This window comes from Oncorhynchus mykiss, chromosome 5, assembly GCF_057628025.1.
Source record: "Oncorhynchus mykiss isolate SJ-2025 chromosome 5, ASM5762802v1, whole genome shotgun sequence".
NCBI lineage: Eukaryota > Metazoa > Chordata > Actinopteri > Salmoniformes > Salmonidae > Oncorhynchus > Oncorhynchus mykiss.
In genome coordinates, this window is record NC_143026.1 from 45,169,105 (window position 1) to 45,190,286 (window position 21,182).

The following is a 21,182-nucleotide window of genomic DNA, read 5'->3' on the forward strand; positions in this document are numbered from 1 at the left end:
GATGACACCAGGCTTTGTTAAGGAAGCATTTTTACCTCCTCACTGACAGAAAAATGCTGCCTTGAGGACACACAGGGTCCAGGAAAGACTCACTTGCCAGACTCATGGCACGCCCACCCCCTGAGTGTCAAAGGCATAATGGCTGTGTGAAAAGCCTGGTCCATGACAAACTTAGTAAAGTGTAGGTAGGGGCAAAGCCCTCTTCAAAACTTAACAATCAACATCAAAATAGGCCTAGTGCTTAAAATCTTTTTTTAAAATGTTTTATATATCCTGTATGTGCCATAGACTGAAGCACAATCAACTGTAGGTAGGGACTGGGTCGAGCTCACTCTCCAACCCTTTACGATCAACATCAAAATAGGTCATAAAATCTTTTCAAACAATGACATTGCATTTTTTAAAGGGAAACTTCACAGCTAGACACAATCTGGGGTGTTGTTCCAGTCTCCCTACATAATTATGAATGACGAGGGGAATGATGAGAGGGCGTTTCAGACATTAATATGCACAATAGCTGTATTTTAGAATTTTCGTGCCGGGAGAGTTCAACCAATGATGTCATTGGTTGATTGAGATTGCTGTCTGATCTAAAAATGAATGGAGTCATGTTTTGTATCAATTTTTGTGGCCTTTGTGTTTCGCCGATCACGCGAGTAGATATGGCTGTCCTTGTTCAATAGAGCAATTGGACTTTTCTCAATGATGTTCCTATCTGCCAGGACATTGCAGGATATCTAGGTTGACTCATTTTCCCTGGCTTTGTAAAGACTACAGCCTGAAGGGAGCCATACATCCTTGTTCCCACCCTCGAAGGCAGGCTTTTCAAAATGGGGGTTAAAAACTACCCATCCTATCCCATGCCCCCAATTGCTGTAAACTTAAGAAATCAGTGCCATGACAACACAAACAATGTGAAGAATGGACTTTATCCTTCTGTTATTAAAATATTGACACCTTGTTAGTCAGCATCAACCTGACTGAATACAAGCAAGCGGCTGGTGGGTCACATTCTCTGAATGTCAGATATACACAATAACTGTAATGCCTCATCTTAGCATGTAAAGATTTGTTTTTGCTTTGTGTTGATAGTAAAGATAATAGGTAAAGAAGGTGATCAAGGAGGGCAATTCCACGGTAACAGAATGAGGCGGACTCATTTTTCACTATAAAAGTACGCCAAACAAAAACCATAGATTGTAAGTTAAACAAATCATACAATTCTATGAACAAGGACTACATTTAAGAATTTACACTGAAAGTTTTTTTTTAAAACACACAAAAAAAAACATTTATTCAAAGAACAGTGCAGATGTAAAGTTTGGTAACAGAATGACGGTAAAAAGCTCCCTCAGTTTTCCAAAAACTCTTAAATATCTACTCTGAACTAGATGGTAAATTTACAAGTAAAGTTGTGGGGCTTGCTAAAGCTCTTTAAAATACTTTTTGTGGTAGTGGAAGAAGTAAAACAAAAAGTTGTACTAATAATTATATTACTAGATTAGTGAAATCATTTCATATGCCCATCCCTAGTCAGCAGTGGTCTTTAGTTTATCAGTAGTAGTGGTCAGTAGTTGTGTGGTTGTGGTTAGTAGTTGTAATTTGTAGTCAGTAGTTTGGTTGTGGTCAGAAGGTTAGGTCAGTGGTTGTATGGTCACTAGGCGTGTGGTCAGTAGTTAGAGTTATTTAATGTGTGGTCAGTAGTTGTGTGGTCAGCAGTTGTGTGGTTGTGGTCAGAAGTTGTGTGGTTGTGGTCAGTCTTTTTGGACAGTAGTTGTGTTTGTCGTCAGTAGTTGTGGTCAGTAATTGTGTGGTCAATATTTGTGTGGTTGTGGTCGGTAGTTGTGGTCAATAGTTGAGGTCAGTGGTTGAAGTGTGTTGTGTGGTTAGTAGTAGTGTGGTCAGTAGTTGTGTGGTTGTGGTCAGTAATTGTGTGCTTGTTGTCAGTAATTGTAGCTGTGGTCTGTGGTTGTGTTATGGTAAGTAGTTGCGTTGTTGTGGTTAGTAGTTGTGTGGTTGTGGTCAGTAATTGAGGTCAGTAGTTGTGTTAAGTAATTATAGTCACTCTTCACCCTGGTCATAATTTTTGCCCTCTGCGTCTGAGTATACATAGCAACAGCTCCGTTTGGGCTGCTCAATGCTGACACAGAGAGCTGTTAGCTGGCGTTATCTAGCCATGTTGTCACTCTAAACTCCAACAAACAGCTGATACCTTTTTATTCCTAAATTTGCTCTATCCAATCAGAGGCATACAGCTCACCATTCCTCTTTACAGACAGGCAAACTAGCCAGTTGAGCTATTTAGCGCAATGAATGTGATTTTGAGGAGGACGACGAAGCTAGTGAGCATTAGAAATCGACTATCATTCCAGGTCGTCCAGACAGGGGAAGCATTAGAAATCTTAGCGCTAGCTGTTCGGTTCGAAAACAGATTCACAAATCATGGGAATTTGTCGAGACATGAAGAAGTTCTCCCTCCGAGTCAAGTTGATAGGCAACAACAAAGTTTTTCTATTAAACTAAAGAAATACTGCACTCTGACCCACACAACTTATTTGTTGTTAGACAAAGCAAGGAAGTTGTTAGACAAAGCAAGGAAAGTCAGAGTGATTAGAGGGACAATATAGTGCTGGTTACCAGGCAGTTAGCAAGTTTGGTAGGCTACTAATGATCATCAGCGGCATCAGAGCTTGGATGAGCCTAATTTCGTGACTAAACGGTTACGTGGAATTTGACTGACATCATTACTCGTGACCGCCGGTGTGGCGGGAATACTGACAACGTAACAGCCCTAGGATGCACCCTTGTGGGGCCCCCATGTTGAGGATCAGTGTGGAGTAGGTAATGTTGCCTACCTTCACCACCTGAAGACAGCCGGTCAGGAAGTTCAGGACCCAGTTTTGTAGGGAGAAGTTCAGTCGCTGGGCGATATAGCCTAAAACTCATATCTCAATTTTTTCAATAGCGTATGGACAATAAACAATATATATATCTCAACAACAACAAAAATCCCCTAAGGATTGGACACTTTTTTTCCCGCCTACAAATGACATACCCAAATCTAACTGCCTGTAGCTCAGGACCTGAAGAAAGGATATGCATATTCTTGATACCAGTTGAAAGGAAGCACTTTGAAGTTTATGGAAATTGGAAATTAATGTAGGAGAATATCAACACATCTGATCTTTGAGATGCAAGAGAAAGGCCATAATGTATTATTCCAGCCCAGGCACAATTTATATTTTGGCCACTAGATGACAGCAGTGTATGTGCAAAGTTTTAGACTTATCCAATGAACCATTGCATATCTGTTCAAAATGTTGTATCAAGACTGCCAAAATGTGACTAATTGGTTTATTAATACATTTTCAAGTTCATAATTTTGCACTCTCTTCAAACAATATCATGGTATTCTTTTACTGTAATAGCTACTGTAAATTGGACAGTGCAGTTAGATTAACAATAATGTAAGCTTTCAACCCATATCAGATATGTCTATGTCCTGGGAAATGTTCTTGTTAATTACAACCTCATGCTAATCACATTAGCCTACGTTAGCAACACCGATCCCGTAGAGGTTAAAGGTAAAATACACTGCATTTCAAACAGTCAATAATAATCTAATGAATTCAGGGCTTGTGAAATTAAACCCAGGCTGTGAGCTTTGTTGTGATTTTAAAGGGCACTATGGTATTGAAGGCCAAGCTGTAGTCAATGAACAGCATCCTCATATATGCATTCCTTGTCCGGGTGGGTAAGAGCAGTGTACAGTGCAATGGCGACTGCGTTGTCCGTGGATTTGTCGAGCGGTCGACGAATTGGAGGGGGTTGAGTGTGTCTGTGAGAGAGGAGGTGATGTGGTCTTTGACTAGCCTCGGAAAGCACTTCATGGTGACAGAAGTGAGTTGTGCAAAGTTGATAAAGAGTTTTATTCAACATGATTCACAGCTTTAAGGCCAACCAAATACGTTCAATAACTTTCTTTCACTTCGAAAAAGAAAATGTGGAGTAGGTTGTGTAGATCTGTTGGAACAAATATATATTTGTGAAAAAAGTGTGAAAAAAGTTCAAAAGGGTGTAGACTTTCTATAGGCACTGAGCAAAACAGGGCTGACATTTTCTTGAGCAGATGGTCTGGGGGCTGGAACATAATTACAAATCATTTGTAGACTGCAAATTGGCCTGCAAGAAGCTCAAACAGTTATACTATTTGACTAAAACACAATCATTTCAAGCCTTGCTTACATTTGTATATGATAACATCTCTTTATTATGCGTGGGAATACTTTGGAACAGATTTACTAAATGAAATCACTTGTAGCTGATTTGCTGGTATTTTGACAGTCTTTTAAGTCCAACTATAAAAAAAAATAAACCGGTTTCAAGGACAATTACTTGAATGATAGCTATACAAACCTAGTTAAATAAATAAATAAAAATGTAATTAAAAACCCCCAGCACAGAACAGGTAGGACAGGCTTCTGTAGCTTTCCACTGTGAATGCATACACTCATTAGCTACAGAGCTATACAAAACCAAGAATCAAGATTCAACATTGTCATGTCAAACAATGTCTATTGATAACACAACAGCAATGTGTGTTGCAACCGTACTTGTATAGCCACAGACAGAACAAGGAGACAGATGTTTAACTGGGTGTACCGTATGGGTAAAACATTTTAAAAAGCAGACTAACTCAGTTGCGGGGAGGAAGGAAACCGCTCAGGGAATTCACTGTGAGGCCAATGTTGACTATAAAACAGTTACAGTGTTTAATGTCTACGATAGGAGAAAACTGAGGACGGATCAAAAACATTGTAGCTACTCCACAATACTAACCTAATTGACAGCACCATGTTATGGGTATGCTTGTAATTGTTAAGGACTAGGGAGTTTTTCCAGGATAAAAAATAAACGGAATGGAGCGAAGCACGGGCAAAATCCTCGAGGAAAACATGGTTCAGTCTGCTTTCCACCAGACACTGGGAGATGAACTCACCTTTCAGTAGGACAATAACCTAAAACATAGGGCCAAATCTACACTGGAGTCGCTTACCAAGAAGACAGAGAATGTTCCTGAGTGGCTGAGTTACAGATTTGACTTAATCTGTTTAAATACCTATGTCAAGACCTGAAAACGGTTGTCAAGGAATGATGGACAACCAATTTGACAGAACTTGAAGAACTTTGAAAATAATAAATGGGAAAATGTTACAGGTGTGGAAAGCTCTTAGAGACCTACCCAGAAAAACTCAGCTGTAATCACTGCCAAAAGGCAGTGTATATATTTGATTGATTATAACACTGTATGCCTTAATTTCTCAAAAATAGACTCTTACCTTTCATTCAAGACATAATTTGACATGCTCCTCCAATGAACTTCACATTTTAGTGCTCATGGGGCTTTTTACACGGAAATGCTTAGGATCCTAAATCAGAGAGACAGTGTAAAAGTTAAAAGATCTGGTAGTTTCAGGTTTGCCTCGTCATCACAATAGCTAGGTTTCCATCCAGTTGGCGACAGATTTTCATGTGAATATTCAAAAGATGGACGAATAAAAGGCTGTGCGTGATGACATAGTGCCCATAAAAAATAACTTTTGCGTTCAAATTCCCATTTACCGAATAAAAACTACAAGTTAAATGAGTTTATCGTCGTATTTTCAACTCCACTGATGGTTTTGTTACATTATATAGCGAATGTGCCCACTGTGGTATTGACACCTGCACTCTACCCAACAACTCGCAGATACAGCCTACATGATTATCATGGACAAAATAGCAAGGCTTTCTTTTTGACTTGTCAAACGGCAGCCAGGCATTGATCATCACGCCACCACAATAAGACCCTCAATATTGATTGGAAAGGAGCATCAAGCTCACCCCCTTGCACTTGCATCATAATCTATTTCACCTGTAGCCTAATAAACTGCATGCTTTCCTGAGGCGTAAGTGGGAGGTCCACACGACATGTCGTTTCCACTGCCATTTCTCGCATAATTAATATTGCCGACACAAAAAGATCAGACCCTGTCTAGCATATTTCAAATAAAATAAAAAAGACATTTGGAAAGCTTACCGACAAAATGTGCTGTTTCCATCATGCCTGCCGTGACATTTTGTATTTATCCGACATGTAATTCACTTGCATGAAAAGGTTGGATGGAACCCTGGTTACAAACACACTAAATTATTCAGACTGAACAAACATCCTGTATTGCACATGGGGGAAGAACTTCGCTAATGCAAAACTAGCCTGGCTCTTTGCTGTAACATACAGCTATTTATGATACATCATGATGATTGTTGTTGTTTGGCATGACAATGAACCATAGACTGCAATGAACAAACGTTGACTGGCCACTAAAGCACAAACAGGCTGAACCACGAGGCTAGACCTAATGCAAAACCACAGGTACAGAATCGCAACAGGAAGTAGCCCGCAGCGTGAAGTGAGTTTTCCTATTCTGGTCGCCATGGTAACCGTGGGCAGTGCCAGGCCAAGGCCAGAGAATCCGTCCAGTTTGACAACTGGACGAGACCGGGGGAACAACAGGAAACAGGAAAGGGACTTTGAATTGGAGGTTATAAAGACTGGGACTCAACTGAACTGAGGAAGTGCATAATTGGAATTGAAAAAATTCAAAAGGCTACAGAAATACACATTAACAGCACACAAACACATAGCAGAGATGCTTAAATCACTTCAAACTATATTTGGTCTTTAAATCCCTGTCTGCTGTGAATGGACATATCATCAATGCTGATCTATAGACGCACCTTTACGAGAAAGAAGTTGGATCCCTTTCTTTTCACACGACATGTCTGAAAGAGATTATATATGTCTTTGAGATACCATAGCCCAAGGAAATCAGGAAATCTGTACAGTATAGATGCCATATCATCCAATAGACCTGGAGAAGTGTACATGAGGACATTAGCCCTCTCCAGTACGTACTCTCTCTCCACTCAGTGGTGAAGTAGAGTGCTACATGATGCAACAGAGGGATGTTTCTGTATTCATATTTCAGGATGTTACGACTAGCGTCAGACTCCGCAAAGCTCCTGCTAAGAGCTAAACTGTGAGGTGGTCCCCTGCTGTCTATAGCCCAGTATCATTCACATGCCGTCCGTCCGTTCGGTTTGGCAGAGAAAGCTAGTGTGAATCCCAAATGGCAACCTATTCCCTATATATTGCACTATTTTTGACTAGAGAAAATAGGGTGCCATTTGGGAAGCAATGCATTTTTTCTCCCTGGCTGGCCCTGCATTCAGACAGTCTTGCTAAGGCTCAGAGCTCTGGCTAATCTACACTGAGTGTACAAAACATTAAGGACACCGTCCTAATTGAGTTGCACTCCAATGCTTCCCACAGTTGTGCCAAGTTGTCTGGATGTCCTTTGGGTGGTGGACCATTCTCGATACGAAACGGGAAACTGTTGAGTGTGAAAAAACGCTGCAGCGTTGCAGTTCTGGACACAAACCGGTGTACCTGGCACCTACTACTATGCCCCGTTCAAAGGCACTTCAATATGATGTCTTGTCCATTCACCCTCTGAATGGTACACACACGCACAATCCATGTCTCAATTGTCTCAAAGCTTAAAAATCCTTCTTAACCTGCCTCCTCCCCTTAATCTACACTGATTGAAGTGTATTTAACAAGTGGCATCAATAAGAGATCATAGCGTTCACCTGGTCAGTCTGTCATGGAAAGAGCAGGTGTCCTTACTGTTTTGTACACACGGTGCATGATCGTAACTCAAATTCTGAGCAAAACAGAAAAAGCTGTTGAGAGGGTAAATCATGAGCTAAATCTGTAAATCATCAGCTGAGTAAATCAGAATCTTGTTCACGAAAGGGGTTGGATAAACATTTGATTAACTGTAGAATGGCCAGTCAGTATGTTGGATAACTGACTGGTCAGTCTACCTCCTCCACCAAAGTCTCTTGCCGCAGCCACCCCGTCTCACATCTGGCAAACAATGCTGCCTCCACCATGGCCTATGGGTTAATGTTCCAGACCCGTGAGAAGCACAAAGCAGACATCAATCTTTGTTTCCCCTAACTCAAACAGCCCATTCAGTGGATGTTTTTCTCCAATAGCTTCCTGTTTGGGCTTGTTAAGGCCCTCATTTCCCAGAAGGCCATAGGGGTGGTTGCCTTGGCCGCATAACGACAGGGTCAATCTCAGCTGAATAACTGAACCGTGGGATATTCCCCTTGGTGGGGTGGAATGACCGACAGGCCGGCCTGCCACATCCTGCTTTATCAAAGTGAGGAAGTGCAGTGAGCTGGGTGGAGCCCAGTAGCCTGTATTCAGCATCCCCCTCCCTCCAGAGTCCAGACATCACCTATCTCCACTCCACTGTATGACCCATCAACTGTATACCAACACATAACAGGGGTTGGGATTTGAGACCACATAAATATTTCATAATCACCATAGGCCTAAGTCTCACCATTCACGCTTGAACTGACAGCTTTCAGGCCTTTACAAATTCCCTGTCGTAGGAAACTTGAGATGTGAAAAAAGTGCTGTACAGAAACCCAGCCTAAACCCCCAAAAACAGCAAGCAATGCATGTGTAGAAGCACGGTGGCTAGGAAAAACTCCCTAGAAAGGCCGGAACCTAGGAAGAAACCTAGAGGGGATCCAGGCTATAAGGGGTGGCCAAGTCCTCTTCTGGCTGTGCCGGGTGGAGATCATAACAGAACATGGCCAAGATGTTCAAGTGTTCATAGATGACAAGCAGGGTCAAATAATAATAATAATAATAATAATAATAATAATAATAATAATAATCGGCCTAGTTGCCTACTGCATGTGACACGTCTTCGAGTAGCCTAATATGTCTGTTTTTTCACAGTTCATTGAGCACAGTTCCCCAAGGCTGTTGAATAATGATGATATCTGTGAACTTCTAGAACAAGGTTCCGGTTATCCCGTTTCCCCCTTTAGGGAGAGATCAGGCAGATAAAAGCGATTTTAAAACACAATTACCACTTCCACTAAAGACCAGTGAGCTCTAATGACAGACATTAACACCCACAGCCACGAGCGCTGGCCACTCAACCAAACCTACCTATTATCACACGGCCTAGGCCTAACCAGAGCCCCCCCCCCCCTAAAGAAAAATAGCTCAAAACCACTCAAACATAACTGCTGAAAAGTGTTAAACGAAGCAGGCAGTGTACTGTAATAACAGCGTCATAACATTTTTTCCATCGGATGGCTTGCTGATAGGTCATCATCTTTCAAAAGGTCAACTGGCCCAGGAACATCTGATAAAACACACGTGATAAACAACTGACTCCAGTCCAAGCACAACATCTAAGACATTTCCACACTCTGGCACTGGTTGGATTCCATGTCATACTGCAACCTCGTACTGAACATAAACCCAGCAAACCACCACACTCATATTACTCTAGCTCCTTTAACACACATCTGATGCACTTCAGTCCAGCAGCAGGGGAAGCGTTGCCACCCGACTTCTGGGATCAAAAGATTCGTTCCCAGCACAGCTGGAATGTCAGAGATCAGGTGGGTTCCAGCTGATCACTCTGTGCCAGACAGACCAGAGCATTCCTGAAGGAAGGCACGACTGGACATGCCTGATCAGAGTTCTCTTCTGGAATCCTGCCTAGAGTGTGAGAGGAGGCCTTGGAGCAGAGGTGGTTCTCTGCCCACAGCACTAGCTGCTCTCTCTAGCTACAGTACAAGCACAAAATAGGCCAAGTATACAATCAACGCACATTCCAAGGGAGGAGCAGAAGGAAATAGTTCATATACATTTCATGGGGGGGGTCATGGAAGATCACACAATCTTATCAACCGACATAAGACTTATCACCAACGTAACAACAGACAGGACAGAGACGGAGGAAGGTGCACTCAAAGCTATTATGCTAAAGACACATGCTGTTGTCCTTACCGTATAGGCGCCAATCCTGCAAATGCATAGGGTGAGATGCATGCACTCAGACATTGTCCACGGCTAAAGGCAAGCGCTTTCCTCAACAACTTAACGAGCCACTGACAGCAACAGACAAGAGGACACAGTCAGAGAGGAAGACAGAACAGAGTGAGACAGAGCAGCAGCAGGAGGAAAGCGACAGGACTCTAGTCAGAGTTATGATCCAACGAAGCCCATCGCCAGCTCTCAGCAACTTCATCTGGGAAGTAGAGGCTAGAGAGAGAGAGAGAGAGAGAGAGAGGAGAGAGAGAGAGACAGGAAATCTGTTCACACTAATTTCGATCAAACGACAGTTATGACACTGGTGATTCAGCAGACTATACGAGACCTATGGGTGCTAGGCTATGTCTGATCTACAAAGGGTTAGACTAGCGGATCACACATAACCGGTCCCGTCAACTCGATGTCCAGTTTGAAGATTAACAGGTCTTCATAATACAGTCAACATGTCCAGTTAAAAAAAAGAAAATCCTTATAACAACATGCAAAAAAACATCTACCGTCCTCCGGCCTTCCAAACCCTGATTCCACTGAGCTACAGTAAGCTGGTCAAGTCTGTCAAGGCCCTGCAGAGGAGTTTATTAGAAGCAGATCTGGAAAAGGTACCTCTGTTTACAGTCTGTTCTCTCATGGTCTGTGTCACACTCCTATCCTCAAAACCTTTCCCTACGAATGTGAACCAATGGGCTAGTCTCTCACTCCTTCCTGTCTTGGTAATGTTTTACAAACTGGTTTCCACACCGCTCACCAATAACCAATTTCTCAGAGTTCTTCAGGGACTCTTGGACTGCAAGCTACACTGTTGGATGAAAGGAGGCAGAGGCACTTGGAAAAGTCCACGCGTCATTATTATAAGGATGTCTTACTAAGACTGACTTGTGAAAAACAGAAGACATAAAAAAAGGACAGATACTTGACTCAAAACTCACTAGTCAAGAAAAGGTACTTATTTTTGTAATAGGCCTAGAAAATCATTGAGAGGACAGGAAGCGAGAGTGGAATGTTTGAGACTCTAGAACTGAACTGTTTTTCACCTGTGGTTCTAAATCCCATCCAAAGAAAGAGAGTTGAAATTAAGACTTCTAGATCCAAAATGACCTCACTTCCTTAAGAGGATGTAGACCTAGTTTATCCGATGAGTATGCAGTTTGAGATAATGAACAATATAAAATGATATGTGATACAACATCCTTCCTCCCAATGAAGTTTCAACGTGAGAATAGCTTATGCTGCCGTGGAAATCGCCCATAGACCAATCAGCTCAGAAAAAGATCTGCTGTGAAAAGATCTGAGGTAACTGGTCAAAAGTGGGGAAAATTAGTGGGGAAAAAAAGATCAGTATTGGGCTGCTGGTGTGAACGCAGCCTTTGTGATATCGCTGATCTTTCCCAAGATCCAGGTAACAAAACTAGGCCTGGCTGCAAGCATGAAGTGTGGCCATGACGTCAACTGAACCGTGTGGATATTTCGTCCTATTGCCCTGCTCAGTCATTCAGGCATTGTGGACATTCAAATCTCTTCAGTGATCAAAGGTCACCATCTGATCATCTGCGTTAAACAGGTGGTGCTGCATCCCAAATAGCATGCTATTCCCTATAAAGTGCACTACTTTTGACCAGAGCTCAAAGGGCTCTGGTCAAAAGTAGTGCACTATATACATTTCTTGACCCGAATCAACAGCCTCTTTCATGGAGGTGACCTGTTCCTTCTGTGAGTTAAGGGCAGATAACTTTGTGCCATTCAAAAAAAATGAATTTGACAATGTCAGGTCAAATCCAGAAATGAATCCGTGTCCATAATACAACAAATGAAAGGACTGTGGTGATGGGAAAAGACAGAAGTTGTAAAAATGTGAATAAAATAACAATAAAAGAAGCGCCCACCCTCTCCTCCACCTCACACAGTGGAGGAAGCCAAGCTATCTGAAAAAACACAACTGGCAGTTGAAAAAACACTCGTCTCCGTGCCAACCGTTAAGGGCAACGGGTCCACCCATTCCATGTAAGCTGAAAATCTCCCGTGGATGTTTTTTTTTCCATCATAACAGCTGTGATGCACTGCAGGGCTCCAATAATGTTTTCCCTCAACAAATTCTATGGAAAATTGTAATCCTTGAGGTTAAGTAGAGAGTTGACTGGAGAGTGGAGAGCGAGTAGCTAATCTTTAATTTAACTGTTTATTGCCTGTGATCCAGTCTAGTGGGGTTCAGTCCCTCTCCATGCACAGTAATATCACTATCCTATCGTCTTGCCAACTCCTCTGTACACTTGGGGAGTTTTCAGGATAAAAAGAAAGGGAATGTAGCTAAGGTGGGGGGGGGGTACTTATCTAATCAAAACATAGTGTATTATTTTTCATTAGTTACATAATTTTTTTTATTTTTACATTTTTCCGTCCACTTTGACATTAAGAGTATTTTGTGTACAATTGTTGACAAAACAATATTACAATTCAATCCATTTTAACCCCACTTTGTAAAACAACAAAATGTGGAAAATGTCAAAGGGCGTGAATACTTTCTCAAGGCACTGACTGTGTCTTTAAGATATTTTCTAATTTCTCTCCATCATAAGGAAGGAGGATAATGAAAGTTCACAGAAGTAACAGGTCAAAGTAGACTTATCAGTTAGTTGTCGTGTTTTTACTGATATCAATTTTGTTTATCAATTCTTCTGCAAATTCATTGGCTACAATGGGAAATTAAAGTAGTTACAAACCACAGTTGGGTTCATAAGTTTGGACAGCACAATACTATACAGTACAGCATAGTAGAGCGCAGTAGAGAAAAGTAAGTAAGTATAGTTCGGTACAGTACTATACATTAGAGTTGAGTACTGAACTATACTCTACTGCACTGAACTCTACTGTAGGGCTGAGAGATATTTTGAATGAAGCTGATTAATTCCTATGTATGTTTTCGTGCGATATTCCAAATGCCTGTATCGCAGAATCGAGGTTGTTTGTAAATTTAGTTTTTATGAGCGTTCATTTCCACTTGTTCTCATGTGTTTTTTTTTTGGTCTCGTCTGCTCCTTCTGTGCTGGGCACCTTCCCATTTACACCCGAGATCTGTATATAATGACGAGATTCTCATGGTCTCCACCCTAACAATGGGAGTCGTTGTCCCAAAGGCAGGAAGGCAGGCGACAAGCTTTGGTTCAAAATAAGCGCATGGGGCTTATTTTGGGACAAATTTTTAGGAGAGTGAAACTTCTCTCTTCGCCTCTTTCTCCCAAGCCCCTCCCTCTACCACTCACAACAACAAAAGATGAGAGATCACTTCTTCCTCTCTGACAAACAGCTTCAACTCGCAATTTGGACACCGAAACACGGAGACATCATTTTTACTGTAATAGAGGAGAAGTTAACCTTTCCTTGTATATGCTTCAACTCCACAAATTTCAATCATAATAGACAATAATAAAACGCATGTACCAATGAACATTCATTCTGGAAAATTAACACTCAGTTTGTTTCGTGCACAATTACGGTACCACGTATCGCTAGTAACATTTTAATCAAATAAAGATTATCATACTAGCGGTTTAGTCTGTGTTTTATAAATGTGCAATAAGCATAAAACAATTATATAAGGAATTGGCAACTCCTTCTCATTCCGAGAAATAAGGTAGGCCACTTTATTTCAACATCTGAACAAAGTGGACAGGCTGGCATGCTGTTGGAGGCAGTTGGAGACGGACAGAAGGGTGTGTTCATAACCATTCAACTGTTTTACCTTGTTAGCTGAATTCAGAGCTTGTGAAATTATACCTAGATCCAACTTGGCTAAACTTGATTTATAAATATTAGCGGTGTTCATTTTCTATAATGCCTGCTAGATTATTACTGAATGTGCATTATGCGTGGTTTTTATACACAGACCTGAAAGCCAGATCAGTGATTACTGACAAAATAATGAAATGATTAGTGGGGTCTTACGGTTGTGGAAGGCATATATTTCAGCCTAGGTATAATTTCAAACTCTGAATTCATTCGATTATTGCTGTTTACAATGCAGTATATTTGACTTTGAAAATTGTACAACGTTTATTTAGATAATTCTAATTTGTTTTAAATCGAGATGCATATCGTGAATCACCCAAAGGTTAGAAAAAAAAATAGAGATATGAGTTTTAGGCCATATCGCCCAGCCCTACTCTACTGTACACTAGTATACTCTACTGTTATGTGCTGTACTCTACTTAGCTGTGCTTTGATGTCCGAACTTGTGAAACAGACGTCTACGTTCAGATTTGGTCCGGCGCAACCAAATGTCGTCATGCTTGGGGGCAAATAATAGCCAGTGCATAAAATAATACCTCAAATATGCAAAGGTGGATATTGCATATTTATACATTTGTTCCTATTTAGGATTCATCACCATATCCATAATTATGCATTTCCGTGTTGCACAGATCAGGAGTTACAGGGTGTAAATCCACTACACTTACTGTAGTTCAATAATCTAAATACATTTTGTCAGTGTCATGTCATAGCTGACACCCCATTCTTTCTGCAGACATCGTTGAATCTTAATTCGTTTCAGATATTTAACAGGGTTTTTGAAAAACGTGGAAACAATAAAAAAAAAAAAAAACTGAAGGAGATTTTACCAAAACTCTGTTGGCATCTGAACAGTTCTTCCAGTAAATGGTGTTTTTGTCAAATGTTCAGTGTAAATTGTTAAAAGTAGTCATTGTGCATAGAGCTGTATGGTTTGTTAAACTGTGAAATCAATGTTTTTTTGTTTGGCATACATTTTAAGTGAACGTGGAATTGCCCATACCACAACACCAAAGATAAAACCTCATCATCTGTAACAGTAATAAGAGAAGGCCTACCCAAACAATCCCTTTTTTTCCTAAGTTTGTCACCTGCCTTCCCACCTTTGGGACAATGACTCCCATTGGGGAGGTGCACACAGGACAAAAAGGGGCGAGAGAGACGAGACCAAAAATACAACATGAGAACAAGCGGACATAAACGCTCTTGGAATATCGCGCAAAAACACATTAGGATTCATCAAATTAATTCGATATATCGCTCAGCCCTAGTTCCTTACCAATCAGTGACCTTAAAATTCATCAATCAAGTAAAAGGGAGGAACGAAAACTCGCAGACACTCTGCCATCCGTGGAGCGAGTTTGGCACGTGCTGTAGACCATACTACTTACTAGTGATACACCGATACCGATATCCGATATTTTCCTTGCCAAAGAAACCTGATACCGATATTTAAAATTTTTGCGGCCTTTTAAGCATTCTAGCACAGTTAAATAGTTAACACACACACACACGGACGCAGTGGTCTAAGGCACTGCATCTCAGTGCAAGAGGCAGTCCCTGGTTCGAATCAAAAAAGATACACGTAAAATAACACTATTTGACATGTGAAATAAGCTTGTTGACCAATCAGGACCTGAATATGACTGCATGTCACATAATAATTTAACGCGTTCAAACATTTTTTACGTAGTTATTACACATTGATTACACTCACTCGTATTTCATATGTCACAAGGATTCATCGATACGTATGCTATGATCCTGGTAAAGTTGTCTTGTGAACCTACAGTGCTGGTCATAAAAAAAAAAGCTAGCTAGCTGATGGATGTGTAACGGATGTGTAACGGCTAGCTTAGTTAGCGGTGCGCGCTAAATAGCGTTTCAATCGGTGACGTCACTTGCTCTGAGACCTTGAAGTAGTGGTTCCCCTTGCTCTGCAAGGGCCGCGGCTTTTGTGGAGCGATGGGTAACGATGCTTCGTGGGTGACTGTTGTTGAAGTGTGCAGAGGGTCCCTGGTTCGCGCCCGGGTATGGGCGAGGGGACGGTCTAAAGTTATACTGTTACAGATGCAAACAATGTTCTTCCCCAAAAACAAAAATCTGTTCCAGTAGCTATAGTTAGCTAGCTAACTATATAGCTTGGGGTCAATATTTAAAATAACCCTAATCTATAACACAGTTCTTATTTGATTAATGGTGGTTGGACCCATCGATGTGAAGCTAGCCACAATAAGGATTAGCCAAAATAGTGGCCTTTGCGGTTAGCCTTCAAAATAAAGGTATGGCACAATTCTACCATTTGTATTCATTTGCATCACTGCCAATGACACATTTATTTTGAAGGCAAACGCCGGTTGAGCCTCACTAGACAGATGAAGCTAGCTGGCTGCTAATAACATTAGCTTTGGGAAACAGGGTTAAGTAGCTGGCTAGCTATTTATTTATTGAACTGAAGTTCAATTTCAATAGGTGAATAACAAGCGGCAACCTAGCTAATACTTACTCACAAGGATTCCTAAATCATTGCTAAGAATAATGAAAATGACTACAGTTTCTACTGGTCATTGTTTTCAGGCTGGTTGTATTGGTGCTAGCTAGGTAACGTTACCAAGCTAAAGCTAGCTACCCCAGAAGTTTAGGTCGAGCAAATTATGCTTTACTACCAACACGGTATTGTAAACACATCGTTCGTGGCTGGTGTTTGCAGACTTTTTTTTGTATAGCTTTGACAGTGCTAATGTATCTTTTTTGACACAAGCAAAGCTCTAAACGGTGTTCCATAGTGTGTATTTTGTGAAGTTAATAGCAGTGATGCTATTACTGTGTAACTCCGGTAGGATAACATCTGAAAAATAGCGCACTTGGTAGTGTGTACCGGTGCTAGGCCAAGCGGCGAAAGCCAACATCACCCACAACAGAGACCGATTGATTGTCAAGGGCAATGAATTCCATTATCTTGACGTTAATGGATTTCACCTTTGAATTGTCTCGCTGAAATTTTCTTACTCTTTCAAATGACTGCTCGACTTTTTGACTGCTCGAGCCACACAGCAGACGTTGTGTGCTAGGTTAGGAATGCTGTGTTGCACGTGTAGTATTACATTTTATGTGGCGTCATTACGTTCTATTGGTATTCACGTCAGCTTTGACATCGGTTTTTCACATTGGTGTTAAACTAGACATCGGGCCGATACTGATGTTGGCATTTTTAGTTAATATTGGCAGATTCCGATATGTTCACCGATATATCGTGCATCCCTAACATTTACCAAGAGAGTTTTCATCTAGATTTTTCGTAGCTGTCTATTTACCACCACAAACCGATGCTGGCACTAAGACCGCAATCAACGAGCTGTATAGGGTCATAGGCAAAACCAAAAATTCTCATCCAGAGGCGGCGCTCCTAGTGGCCGATGATTTTAATGCAGAAAACTGAAATCAGTCTTATGTCATTTCTACCAGCATGTTACCTGTGCAACTAGATCATATTTACTCCACACACAGTGACGCATACAAAGCTCTCTCTAACCCTCCATTTGGCAAATCTGACAATAACTCTATCCTCCCGATTACTGCTTACAAGTAAAAACTTAAATCAGCAAGTACCATTGACGCGCTCAATATGAAAGTGGCCTGATGAAGCAGTAGCTAAGCTACAGGACGATTTTGTTAGCACAGACTGGAATATGTTCCGGGACTCATCTGATGGCATTAAAGGAGTTTACCAATCAGTCACAGGCTTCATTAATAAGTCTATCAACGACGTTGTCCCCACAGTGACTGTACGTACATATCCCAACCAGAAGCCATGGATTACAGGCAACATCCGCACTGAGCTAAAGGCGAAAAGCTTAAGCTTTCAGGAAGCAGGACACTAACCCAAACGCTTATAAGAAATCCTGCTATGCCCTCTAAAAAACCATCAAACAGGCAAAGCGTCAATACAGGGCTAAGATCGAATCCTACTACACCGGCTCTGAAGCACATCGGATGTTACAGGGCTTGCAAACTACTATGGATTACAAAGGAAAACTCAGCCGCGAGATGCCAGTGACATGAGCCTACCAGACGAGTGAAATACCTTCAATGCTAGCTTCGAGGCAATCAACACTGAACCATGCGTGAGATCACCAGCTGTTCCGGACGAATGTGTGATCATTCTTTCCGTAGACGATTTGAGTAAGACCTTTAAACAGGTTAACATTCACAGGGCTGCAGGACCATACAAATTAACAGGATGTGTACTCAAGAGCATGTGCTGACCAGCTGGCAACTGTTTTCACTGACATTTTCAACCTCTCCCTGACCCAGTCTGTAATACCTACGTTTCAAGCTGACCACCATAGTCCGTGTGCCCAAGAACGCAAAGGTAACCTGTCTAAATTACTATTGCCCCGTTGCACTTACTTCTGTAGCCATGAAATGCTTTGAAAGGCTGGTCATGGCTCACATCAACACCATCACCCCAGACACCCTGGACCCACTCCAATTCGCATACCACCCGAACAGATCCACAGATGACGCAATCTCTCTTGCACTCCACACTGTCCTTTCACACTTGGACAAAGCAACTCCTATGCGAGAATGCTGTTCATTGACTACAGCTCAGTGTTCAACACCATAGTGCCCTCCGATCTCATCACTAAGCTAAGGACCCTGGGACTGAACACCTCCCTATGAAACTGGATCCTAGAGTTCCTGACAAGGTAGGCAACAACACATCCACCACGCTGACCCTTCAACATGGGGGGCCCATCAGCGGTGCATGCCTAGTCCCCTCCTGTACTCCATTTTCACCCACATGGCATCCAACAGCGAGGCACTACAGAGGGTACTGCGGACAGCTCAGTACATCACTGGGGCTGAGCTCCCTGCCATCCAGGACCTCTATACCAGGCGGTGTCAGATGAAGGCCCTAAAAATGATCAAAGACTCCAGCCACCCGAGTCATAGACTGTTATCTCTGCTGCCGCAACAGGACCCTGAGCAGCTTCTACCCAAGCCATAAAATTGCTAAATAGTTCATTAAATAGCTACCCGGACTATCTGCATTTACCCATTTTGCACTAACTTTTTTGCCTCATCACATACACTACTGCTACAGTTTACTACTGCTACAATTTACTATCGGTCACATTATTCGTAGTTATATGTATGGCTCCCGAGTGGCGCAGCGGTCTAAGGTACCACATCTCAGTGCTAGAGGCGTCACTACAGACCCTGGTTCGATTCCAGGCTGTATCACAACTGGCCATGATTGGGAGTCCCATAGGGCGGCGCACAATTGGCCCAGCGTCGTCAGTCATTGTAAATACGGATTTGTTCTCAACTGACTTGCCTAGTTAAATAAAGGTTCAATAAAAATATACATCTACCTCAATTACCTGGTTCAAAAAGTTATTGTTCCTCATTTTGTATCTATTATTACTTTTTTGCTTTTCTATTATTTCTCACCCCCAAAAAATCTCTGCATTGTTGGGAAGGGCCCGTAAGTAAAAATTTGACTGTTAGTCCACACCTGTTGTTTAATGGATTTGATTTCACTGCAAGATCATTATCTTTCCCTTGGTTGGTTTGCAGCCAACATTTGCAGTGATATTTTCAGCCTAGTTACTCCTTTAGGAAGAGCTCCATCCTACGACAACTTCTTATCAGTTCTTCCCATGGGAGAAAACACAAGGACCTTTACAGTTCAAGGGACAACGAGCTAATGAATGGAGTAATTCTGCATTCATGCAGGAGTACTGAACTTTGTGGATATGCCTGTAAACTAAGAAAAAGACAGTCATACTGACATACAGGTCAAAAGCATTAGCCATATAGCCCCTAAACACAAACAGGGCTGGTATAGACAGCCCCCTCGATGGCCACAATCTTGCGATGTCCACCATACCCCATTCTGACCCCTAGAATGTCTTCAGACATTTACATGAGCTTACCTTATGGGTGGCCATCTCCTTCGACAAAGCAGAATCAATGAGTCAGCCAGCTAACTTTCATACATATTTGGAAATACGGTGCCTTCATTAAGTATTCATACCCCTGGACTTGTTCCACATTTTGTTGGGTTACAGACTGAATTTAAAATAGATTACATTTAGATTTGTCACTGGCCTACACACAATACTCCAGAATGTCAAAGTGGAATTATGTTTTTCAAAAACGTCACAAATGAATAAAAAAAGAAGAGTTTAAATGTATTGAGTCAATAAGTATTCAACCCCTTTGTTATGACAACTCTACATTAGTTCAGGAATAAAAATGTGCTTAACAATTCACATATTAAGTTGCAATAATAGTGTTTAACATTATTTTTGAACGACTACCTCATCTCTGTACACATACAACTGTCTGTAAGGTCCCTCAGTCAAGTAGTGCATTTCAAAAACACATTCAACAGCAAACACCAGAGGTTTTACAATGCCTCACAAAGGCAGGCACCTATTGGTAGATGAAAAAATAAAAAAGCTGACGTTGAATATAATTTTTTTTTTTTTAATTGTACAACATGGATCCTGTTTGCAACAAGGCACTAAAGTAATACTACAAAAATGTGGCAAAGGAATTAAGCTTTGGTTCTGAATAGAAAGTGCTTGGTTTGACGCAAATCCAATAAAACCCATTACTGAGTACCACTCTCCATATTGTCAAGCCAAGTAATGACTGCATCATGTTATGGGTATTCTTGTAATCGTTAAGAACTGGGGAGGTTTTTTGAGGATAAGAAAGAAACAGAATGGAGCTAAGCACAGGGAAACTCTTAGAGGAAAATCTGGTTCAGTCTGCTTTCCACCAGACACTGGGATATGGATACACCTTTCAGCGCGACAATGTCCTAAAACACATGGCCAAATGCACATTTGGCATTTCACAGTAAGGTCTACACTTGTTGTATTCAGTGCATGTGACAAATAAAGTTAGATTTGACATTGGAGTTGCTTACCAAAGAGTCCATTTCTGAGTGGCCAAGTTGAGAGAAATGAGAAATGACATTTACTGGAAAATATATGGCAAGACCTGAAAATGGTTGTCTAGCAATGATAAACAATTAATTTGACAGAGCTTGAAGAATTGTGAAAAGAATAAATAGCCAAATGTTGCACAATTCCAGGTGTGCATAGAAGGCTAGCATCCCGGAGTCGCCTATTCTTCACTGTTGACGTTGAGACTGGTGTTTTGTGGGTACTATTTAATGAAGCTGCCAGTTGAGGACTTGTGAGGCGTCTGTCTCAAACTAGACACTAATGTACTTGTCCTCTTGCTCAGTTGTGCACCGGGGCCTCCCACTCCTCTTTCTATTTTGGTTAGAGCCAGTTTGCGCTGTTCTGTGTACGAGATCTTCAGTTTCTCTGCAATTTCTTGCATGGGAATAGCCTTCATTTCTCAGAACAAGAATAGACTGACGAGTTTCAGAAGA

The 21,182-nt window shown here is 41.5% G+C and overlaps 1 protein-coding gene across 2 annotated transcripts in view; it reads right to left on the reverse strand.

Moving 5' to 3' along the window:
* Window positions 1-21,182, reverse strand: part of arl15b (ARF like GTPase 15b) — a 67,723-nt gene that overhangs the window by 44,903 nt on the left and 1,638 nt on the right. Inside the window, exon 2 of one of the 2 annotated variants that reach the window (XM_021603075.3) lies at window positions 9,938-10,192. The exons of the other annotated variant lie outside the window; for it this stretch is intronic. Coding sequence (XP_021458750.1) covers window positions 9,938-9,991 — 54 coding nt within the window. The 5' untranslated portion in view covers window positions 9,992-10,192. The remainder of the gene's footprint in view (window positions 1-9,937; window positions 10,193-21,182) is intronic. 2 annotated transcript variants of the gene reach the window in all.